The sequence below is a fragment of the Melospiza melodia genome, unplaced genomic scaffold, assembly GCF_035770615.1.
Source record: "Melospiza melodia melodia isolate bMelMel2 unplaced genomic scaffold, bMelMel2.pri scaffold_34, whole genome shotgun sequence".
NCBI classification, from domain to species: Eukaryota; Metazoa; Chordata; class Aves; order Passeriformes; family Passerellidae; genus Melospiza; species Melospiza melodia.
In genome coordinates, this window is record NW_026948659.1 from 8,425,456 (window position 1) to 8,435,743 (window position 10,288).

General features: G+C 55.6%; 1 protein-coding gene across 1 annotated transcript; it reads left to right on the plus strand.

Annotated features, from left to right (window-relative positions):
- Positions 1–3,110: 3,110 nt before the first annotated feature.
- LOC134434272 (olfactory receptor 14J1-like) lies at positions 3,111–4,786 on the plus strand (the record flags this gene model as incomplete). Its single annotated transcript, XM_063182950.1, has 2 exons — positions 3,111–3,572; positions 4,748–4,786. Coding segments are annotated over 2 exons (501 nt in total), but the record flags the coding sequence as incomplete, so codon positions are not given.
- Between the last annotated feature and the right edge of the window lie 5,502 nt (positions 4,787–10,288).

Below are 10,288 nucleotides of genomic sequence, written 5' to 3' on the forward strand. Positions count from 1 at the left end.
TATGATCCTATATTTTCAGAAAAAAGAGATGAGAAATTATGTTTTGGTGTTCTGTAGCCATCCATGTGGACAACATTCCAATATGCCAAGGTATGTGTCCAAAAGGTACAGGGGGACCTTTTCCCAGAGCTGCAGGGACAGAGGCGCAGGGCAGGGACACCGTAGCACAGCCTGGGCTGCACAGGGCACAGGCATGTGCAGCAGCTGCAAGACAGCCCTGCCAGAGCCAACTTTGGTCATGGCTGCTGGGCCTGGGCCTGAGAGAGGAGCAAGAGACAAGTGACCCTTGCAGGCCTGGGGCCTCATTGCCTCCTTGTTCCTGCTCAGCAGCCTGGCAGGGGCCGCCCCATGCTCCTGCCCTTGCCATTGCACATCCCCACATGCCAGTGCCCATCCCGGCAAGAGCCCTGAGCAAGGAGGGAGGGACAGCATCTGCCTGGCCCGGGGCTGGGGCTCAGGCCTTGGCCCTTGGCATTCCTCAAACACATCCAGCTTTGCTCAGCACCAGAGACACCTTGGCCTTGTTTGTCCCAAACTGTCATCACTGCCTCCAGTGTTCTGCACTAACTGGATCCTGGGGACACTTTCTCAGTTGTGTCCCTCAGTGGGAACCATTAAAACTTTAAGAAACTTTGGAGTCTAAATTTAATTTCGACTTCTTGAAAAGTTTTTTGAAGACACTCTCAGGGATTGAGTTTGATGTAAACAACACCAAAGCCCCAAGAGGCTCATTAAAGTCCTTGGGCTCTGTCTGTGCTGCTGAGCTTTAAAGGAACAGCACTTCCCAGGGCCAGCTCCTCTCCCAGCCCAGCAGGGCTGAGGGCTCTGCCTGCAGGCACTGAGGGGACAGGAGCCAGGCAGAGAAAGGCTGAAGGCAACCAGGCTTGGGAAGACATTGAGCTGAGACTTCACTTGGGGAAAGATCTTCACAGCCCTGTGCATGGTGAGTGTGTGGGTGCAGGGCAATGTCTCCTGTGCTCCTGGAGGGATCTCCTGAAGCCAGCACACCCCACAACCTGGGGGATGTGTCAGTAGGAGTCTCCCACATTCTCTGTGGCAGAGGAGGGGAGGAGGAGGAGGAGGAGGATGTGCAGCAGAGTAGGGCTGCCCTGGGCACCGTCAGACGGACAGGGCAGGACGGCTCCTGCTGCAAGGGACGGATGCAGCGGCTGAAGCTGGAGCTGCAGCCAGGGCTGCTCAGAGCTCCAGCTCATGCCCAGCTCTATTCTGAGGGGACTTTACATGATCTCATTCAGGGCAGGAATTTCCTGCTTGGGTCTCTGCTTTCCTGAATCTGTGCTCCCACTTTTTCCTGGCTCAGCTTGGTGGCAATGGAAACTCAGCTCTGCGGGGGAGAGCAGGGGTTGAGATTTGTAAACCATCACCATGAGTATTCCTGGGCACCTCAGCAAGTGCCTGCACCTGCCGAGCCTCCAGATCCATGCAGCATCAACTTTCCATGGTGCCCAGGCTGGGGGAGCTGTTCTTTAATCCCTGCAGGGCCCAGGAGCTGCAGGGCAGGGCTGGCCCAGGGGCTGGGCTGGGCTCTGGCAGCTCTGGCAGCGAAGGAGCCTGGGGCCACAGGAGCAGCTGGGGCTGGGACAGCTCCAGCAGCAGAGCCGTGGGCAGGCAGGGAGGGAGGCAGTGCTGAGGGAAGCCCTGCTGCAGGGCAGATGTGGCACCTGCCGGGCCTGCCCTGCAGGGCACACACTGCCCTGAGCAGCACAGCTCTTGTGTCCCCTCGCAGCCAGCACAGCCCTCAGCCTGGGGGCTCGGGGCCCTCAGTCCCTCCTGGGTTGGCACAGCAGCCCCAGAGATGAAGGGCATCTCTGCGGCCATGTGCCCATTCCCTGCTGATCAGGGCCTGAGGGCCACTGTCCTGCCCTGCTGCTGCCCGGCAGGGGCTGGGCAGGGCTGGCCAGGGAAAGGTTTTTCCCCAGGCCCGGCTCTCTCTCTCTCTCCTTGCCTTGCCCAGGTGCTGCTGGCATTGCTGAGGGGCTCTCTGCAATGGCAGTTCCAGCCCTTGGGCTCCTCCTGTGCAGGCTGAGCACAGAAATGGGGTGTCCCAGCTCCCTGTGCCCAGGCAGCTCTGGGCAGGGCAGCCTGGGAGGCTGGCAATGAGCCCACTCTCCTGACTCTGGGAAAGGCAGGAGCCACTTTGTGTGCCAGGGATCTCTCTGCTATCAGCAGTGTCTCCTGGCTGTCCAGGGTAACACAGGAGTGGATCTCAGAAAGGTGCAAGTGCAGGGCAGCTGGAACAGGAGAGAGGGACAGAGAAGCTCCCCTCAGTCTGCACTAAGCCTCAGAAAATCCTCCTGCCTCCCTGGACTCTCTGTTCTCCCCAGGTGCAGCAGAATCCCTCCTTCTGCCTTCTGTTATCCCCATCCCTTCACCCAGGCAGTTCTGCAGCCTTACAGGAAGATTCTTTATCCAAGCCTGAACACCAGGACTGGGCCCTGTCCTCACTGTTCCCCTGCACTGACAGGGGGTCAGGGCTGACTCCCAGGTGTCCTGCAGGCCAAGGTCCAGCTCCTCACACAGCATTGGCCAGCAGAAATCAGGGCTCCAGCAACAAAGGTGAAGGAAGATCTCCTAGACATACACAAGGGGGAGGTGCTTAGTGGAAAGAAAGAGGCTACGACAAAGAGGTGTGATTTTTCTGTGAGAAATTTCCCCTCCATTGCCCTGTCTTTCCTCCTTCTGTACGTTGAAATGTGCAGACACAGCAAATTTTCAACAGCAGCTCCATCAGGCACGTCCTTCTGCTGGCATTGGCAGACACGCGGCAGCTGCAGCTCCTGCACTTCTGCCTCTTGCTGGGCATCTCCCTGGCTGCCCTCCTGGGCAACGGCCTCATCATCAGCACCGTAGCCTGCGGCCACCACCTGCACACGCCCATGTTCTTCTTCCTGCTCAACCTGGCCCTCAGCGACATGGGCTCCATCTGCACCACTGTTCCCAAAGCCATGCACAATTTCCTCTGGGACACCAGCACCATCTCCCACTCAGAATGTGCTGCACAGCTCTTTTTCTTTCTGTTCTTCATCTCAGCAGAGTTTTCCCTCCTGACCGTCATGTGCTACGACCGCTACGTGTCCATCTGCAAACCCCTGCACTACGGGACCCTCCTGGGCAGCAGAGCTTGTGCCCACATGGCAGCAGCTGCCTGGGCCAGTGCATTTCTCTATGCTCTACTGCAAACAGCCAATACATTTTCCCTGCCCCTGTGCCATGGCAATGCCCTGGGCCAGTTCTTCTGTGAGGTTCCCCAGATCCTCAAGCTCTCCTGCTCACACTCCACATTCAGAAAAATTTGGATTTCATTGTTTGTTGCCCCTTTAGCTTTTGGCTGTTTTGTGTTCATTGTTTTCTCCTATGTGCAGATCTTCAGGGCTGTGCTGAGGATCCCCTCTGAGCAGGGACGGCACAAAGCCTTTTCCACCTGCCTCCCTCATCTGGCCGTGGTCTCCCTGTTCCTCAGCACTGCCACATTTGCCTACCTGAAGCCCCCCTCCATCTCCTCCCCATCCCTGGATCTGGCCCTGTCAGTTCTGTACTCGGTGGTGCCTCCAGCCCTGAACCCCCTCATCTACAGCCTGAGGAACCAGGAGCTCAAGGCTGCGGTGTGGACACTGATGATTAGACGGTTACAGAAACATTAAGCTTCTGACCGGCTTCTGCAAATCTCATGTAATAAAAGTCATCTTTGATACCACTTGGGTTTGTTTGTTGATATGTTCTTGTCTTTTGGTTTAGCGTTTTATTATTTACAACAAAGGAAAGTCAGTGTTTGTTCCATTTCTCATTTTGTTTCTCTCCACCTTCACAGTGGCTTTAGACTGTGTCAATGAGGTGCTGCACTCTAAGTGGCTTCAGACAGAATAAAGGCTCTCCGAGCAGAGTTTTCACCAGAGTTCCCCCTTCTGTTCCCTTCTCTGGAGCTGCAGCAGCAATGTCTGTGTGCAGAGCTGGGGCAGATCAGTGCTGCCCCAGCAGCTGTGCCCAGCAGCAGCAGCACTTGGTGTTGCCAGTGCTACTGCCGTGGCCCTGCCCCGCTGCCCTGGTGGCCCTGGTGTTGCTGCAGGGCCTGAGTGCTCTCGGGGCCGAGCACAGCCCTGGGGGTGGCAGTGCCGGGGCTGCAGCAGGGACAGGCCATGGGCACTGCTGGGGCAGCGCTGACGCCTCAGCCCAGGGCCTGGGGGCTCCAGGCTCCTTGCCCAGGCTCTCTCAAGAACACACCCAGGCCAATGCTCAGCACAGAAAAGCCCCGTGAGCAGCCCCAGGCTGGCCGTGGGCAGGCTGGGGGCAAACAGCATGGCTGGGGCTCTGCAAGGGCCCTGGGGCAGACAGGAAGGAGCAGCAGAGCAGGGGCTGATCCATCCCCAGTGCGCTGCAAAGCCCAGGGCAGTGTCCCAGAGCATCCTGATGGAGCTGCCAACAACATCCCCCCTCTGCAGCCCTGGCCTCTCCCCCAGCTCACACAGGTGCCCCATCCTTGCCGGCACAGACCAGCAGCACTGGCTCAGCAGCCCCTGTTTGCATTGCACAGAGCAGAGGGAGCACCCCCATGCTGTTGGTGTGGGGACATGAACCTGAGGGAGAACAAATGCCATCATCCCCTGCGGCCAGCAAGGGCTGGGGGACACCAGGGAAACCACTCAGGTTTGTCGTGGCCTCTGCAGTCAGGCAGAAAGTTTGTTCCCATGGGCTGGGAGTTTCCTGTCCCACTGCAGACGCTGTTGCTCAGAGCCAGGGCTGCCTGGCAGTCACCCCCAAATTGCCCTGAGCATTTCCTTGGCTTCACCTGTGCTTTCTTTCCCCTTTCCTGATCTAGATTACTTCTTCTTCCACCCCTCTACCCTGCCTTCAAACAGCCCATCCCTGTTTGCCCTGTCCGCTCTTGCCCCCACTGCCCATTGCAGTTCCTGACTTGGCACCATGGGAACATCCCTTGGGCAGCAGGATCATCCTACAAGTGCTGCAGGAATTGTCTGCAGGCTCCTGCAGCACCTGGTGCTGCTCCCTTGCCAGAGGCACCCCAGGCCAGGGGGGCACATCTGGGCTGCTGTGTCTGGCTCTGGGGCTCCCTTTTCTGGGCAGTGAGGAGGGGCTGCAGAGGCTCTGCAGGACTGACAGGATGAGCTTTGGGGCAGGCAGGAGAAGCTGAGGGACCTGGGCTGCTGGGGCTGCTGAAGAGGAGGCCCAGGGCTCCTCCTGCAACTGCTCCAAGGGTGATTCCAGAGAGTCACGGAATGAGCCAGGCTGGAAAAGACCTTGGAGATCATCAAGTCCAACCTCTGCCCTGACACTGCCTTGTCTCCCTGAGCCTCCTCTTCTCCAGGATAAACAACCCCAGCTCCCTCAGCCTCTCCTCATATGACTTGTGTTCCAGACCCCTCACCAGCCTTGTTGCCCTTCTCTGGACACGCTCCAACCCCTCCATGGCCTTCCGAAATTGGGGGCCCAGAACTGGACACAGCACTCGAGGTGTGGCCTCACCAGTGCCGAGTGCAGGGGAAGAATCACTGCCCTGCTCCTGCTGGCCACACCATTCCTGATCCAGGCCAGCAGCCGTTGGCCTTCTTGCCCACCTGGGCACACTGCTGCCTCATGTCCAGCCTGCTATCCATCAGTGCCCCCAGGTCCCTTTCTGCCGGGCCGCTGTCCAGCCACTCTGTCCCCAGCCTGTAGCACTGCAGGGATTGTTGTGGCCAAAGTGCAGGACCTGGTACTTGGACTTATTAAACTTCATCTTATTGGACTCTGCCCATCCATCCAACTGTTCCCGGTCTCTCTGCAGAGGCCTCCTACCTTCCAGCAAATGGACACATGCTCCCAGCTTAATTTTGTCTGCAGATTTACTACTGAAAGTCTCAACACTCTCATCCATGTTGTCAGTAACAATATTGAACAGAACTGGCTCCAGCAGAGACCCCTGAGGGACACCACAGGTGACTGCTTGCCAGCTGGATGCAGCAGCATTCACCACCACTCTCTGGTGTAACATTCACCGCATTTCAAAAGGCCATCCAGCCAGTTGCAGGTGTTTAGTTGAAGCCTCTCGTTTTTTCAGAGAACATAAAAAAACTTAATAATTTCATGGTCAGTAGTGGTGTTCACAGAGGTCCCAGAAGAGGGAAGAGAAAAGATCTGACTCCATGTTTCAGAAGACTAATTTATTATTTTATGATAGATATTATATTAAAACTATACAAAAAGAATAGAAGAAAGGATTTCATCAGAAGGCTTGCAAGCAAAGGAGAAAGAATGGAATGATAACAAAATGCTGTGTCTGACCAGAGAGAGACACAGCTGGACTGTGATTGGCTATAAATTAGAAACAATGACATGAAGCCAATCACAGATCCACCTGTTTCATTCCACAGCAGCAGACAATTATTGTTTATATTTTGTACCTGAGGCCTCAGCTTCTCAGGAGCTAAATCCTAGCAAAGGGATTTTTCAGAAAATATGGCTACAATGGTCGTTGTGCCCCAAAGAGCCTCTGACCACCTCTGATCTGCCACCAGCCCTTCTCTGTTTGTGACCAGCAGGAGACAGAGCTTTCTTTGGCAGTGGGAATTGCAGGAAACCTCCCCCAAGTGCACCTTGGAAGGTTCAGGCTGGAGCTGAGGAGAAAGCAAAGTCCCTCGCAGGGCAGAATGTTGGTGCTGGAGGTGTGGCAGCGTGAGGCTGGGCCATGGCCGGGCTCTGTGTGGCCAGGAGGTGTGGCAGCACTGGGTGCAGGGAGCACAGGGAGGGCACAGTAACACTGGGTGAGAAATGCTGGGGCACAGCAAGATGGGCGAGTGCAGCCGGCCAGGGCAGAGGAGCAGCACGCCCAGGGGGCACAGCCTGCAAGACAGATGGCCAAGGGCTGGGCAGGGCTGGCAGGGCCACAGGCACCCAGGCCTTTGTGCCCTGGGCTCAGGCAGCGCCTCTGGAGGCCCCACAGGAGGAACTTTCCTGGCAGGGGCTGCACTTTGCTTCTCCCTCAGCCTCCCTGGGGAGGCTGGCAGGGGCTGCAGGTTGATGCCATTTGTCCTTGCTGCCCCTCACATCTCCCTGGCCCACCAAGAGCCCCCAGGCAGCCGTGAGGGACAGGCCCTGCTGGCCCAGGCTGGGCTCAGGGCTTGGCCTTTCTGCTTCCTGCAGCCAAGCCAGGCCTTGCTCAGCACTGCACTTCCCTGCTCAGAGCCTTGGCCTCCCTGCAATCCTGCCCTCAAGGATCTGCTCTCACCCAGCCCTGAGCAGCCTTGGGCACTCCCTGCCCTCCCTGGGGCCCAGCCATGCTCCAAGGCACTTGGAGTTTTGCTGCTGACTCCTCGAGCAGCTTCTTCATCCTTCTCTGCATGCCTGAGGCTCCTGGAGCCAGCCCCAAATCCAGCATGGGGCTGATTAAAATACAGAAAGGCCTCAGGAGCTCTTTGTCTCCCTTCCATTGTCTTTGAGTCTCCAGGGCTTGTGCAGTGATTGGAGTCAGTTTGGAGTTGTCTTCAGGAGGAAGATGTCAAAATGCACCTCGTGATTTTTGGTTTTTTAATCACATCAGTATTTTTTCATTTTTTAGTTATGAGAAGAGGGGATAGAAGCATTCCCCAAGTGATCTGGATGCTGAATGTCTCCTTAGGAGGTCTGGGCATGGATAAGAATGAGCCCCTTGCAGGCTGAGCCTGTTTGGACAATCGGCTCCACACCCCCAGCCTCACCATGTCTGACATCGCCCACCTGGGACTGACATCCCAAACAAAAAAGAAAAATTTTAGCATTTTTCCGTATAAATGAAATTCATTAAAAACTAAATTGTGATTATATTATTTTAATTTAGGATAGTCTTATACAATATTTATATTACCAAATTTGTATATGTATCTTAAAATTTGATACATTTCTAGCAACCAAGAAAATTATTCATCACTGGTTCTAAGTAACACAATTACTTCATGAATTAAATAATTAATTTCTATTGGCTATTTATTTCTTTCTCTTTATGTTAATTAGTTATATTTGTAGTCTTTTTGACATCTTTTTTATCATGTTTTTCTTAGACAGGGTTGGGGGGGCGTGCACTTCGGGGTCCCTGGAGACATTTCTGGGGCACATTTGGGGCAGTTTTGGGTCTGGGGAGGGAATTCAGAGAGAACTTGAGGGTCTGGGGCAAACTTGGAGTAGCCAGGTGGGCACTTGGAGGGGCACTCAGGGATTCTGAGGGACAGTTCAGGGTCCGGGGCAGCACTTGGGGGTCCAGGGGGGCCCTTGGAGGTGAGGGAGGGGAATTTGGGGCCCTCCGGGGTCCGGGCGGGCACTTGGAGGGACTTGAACGGGGCTCTCAGGGGCGCAGGGGGTGATGGGAGTTGTAGGCGCAGGTATCATGCGGTTTAACGGGGCCGCGGAGCATCACGGGAGTTCTGGGCACAGCTGCAATGGCTCTCGGTGGGGCGCCGGGCATGACGGGAGATAAAGTCCCGCCTGAAATGGCGCTGGTCGTGCGCCGCAGAGCATGATGGGAGCTGTAGTCCCGCAATCGGTTGGAACGAAATGTTTGGGAGTCCGGGACGGCTCATGCGGGAAACCTTTGCGTCCGAGCCCCGACTTGACATCCTCTGGGGGAACGTAAACGGCACGGGAGCCCTTGGGAGGAGCTCGGAGACCTCCAACAGGGCTCTTCAGGGTGCGGGTCGCGTCCTCAGTTTTAGGCACAGGACTGTGTTCTGAGGGGCTCTGGGGCCACGGGGGACGAGAGCAGATGAATTTCCAGGAAGTGGCTGTAGCGGCCATCTGTGAGGGTGCGAGCACTCAGAGGGGTTCGGGGGTGCTTATGGGAGTCCCGAATGTGCACTGAGGGGACACTGAGGGACCCTGGAGTGTTTGGGGGACACTTATGGGACAGATGGGGGCGGATGCCGGGGTTCTGTGGAGCGCAGGGCATGACCGGAGTTTTTCTCCCGGCTGCCATGGGCTCAATTTGGCCGCGGGGCATGACGGGAGTTATAGGCAAAAAGAAAATTTGCTGCCCGTGTAAGCACCGCCCCCAGGCCCGGATGCCTGGCACTGATTGGCTGCAGCTTGAGATGGGCGGGAGCTTCGTCAAATGGGATGCAGTGGAGGTGGGAACAGCCAATTCACCCTCCTGCAGTCCCTCCCAGTAAAGCCCAGTTCATCCCCAGTACAGACCAGTATAACATCAGTAAAGCCCAATTAGTCCCCAGGAGAACCCATTACATTCCAGTACCCTTCCAATCCCTCCCAGTACAGCCCAGTCCGTCCCAATAAACCCAAGTTCATTCCCAGTCGTTCACAGTTCCTCACAGTGTCATCCACAGGTACCCCAGTGTCCCCAGTCTTCTCTGCAATATCCCCAGTGTCCCCAGATTCTCCCAGTATCTCCCAGTGTCACTCCCAGTATGTCCCAGTGTCTCCCACAGCGTTCCCAGTGTTCCCCAGTATATCCCAGTCCTCCCCAGTGTTTCCAAGGACAGTTTAATTTCTCTCGGTGGCCATGGCAGCCAAACCCAGCAGTGGGGTCAGTGCAGTGCCCATGGCCACAGCCCCTTGCAGTGGCCCCGTGCAGCTTGGGCTGATGATCCACCCTCACAGCTGGCCCAGGGCAGCTCTGCAGTGGCTTTGGTGGCACCTGCGGCTGGCACACACCTGAGCAGTGTGTCTGTTTGCAGTGGAGAAACGCGGGAGGTTCAGATTGCTTCAAAAAATCCCCAAAAAGGGAAAACCCCTCTTAGGCTGAGTGCAGCCAGCTCTGCAAGCACAGCAGGTCCCAGGGGAGTGAGGACAGACAGGATGGGGATGGGAAATGTGGAGCAAGATTGTCCACACTGGGTCAGAGCTCAAAGCACAGCTTCTGTGAGCAGGCCGGAGATCCGGAGGAGAGACCCTGGGTCAATATCAATCACAGAATGCTGCAATCACCTCTGATGTAAAGAGAAAAAAAATTAAATACTTCATTTAAATAGGAATTTGCCTTTCTTACAAGTTCTTTGAAATCTTTCTCCATAACTTGACTAGGAAAACTTTAATGACCGTCTCAGGGCTTTTGTGTTGTTTACATCAGACTCAGTCCCTGAGAGTGTCTTCAAAAAGTTTCACAAGAATTCAAATTAAATTGAAATTCTGAACTTTCTTTAAGTTTTAATGGGTACCACTGAGGGACATGACTGGGAAAGTGTCCCCAGGTTCCAGTTAGAGCCGAACACTGGAGGCAGTGATGACAGCTGGGGACAAACAAGGCCAAGGTGTCTCTGGTGCTGAGCAAAGCTGGGTGTCTTTGAGGAAT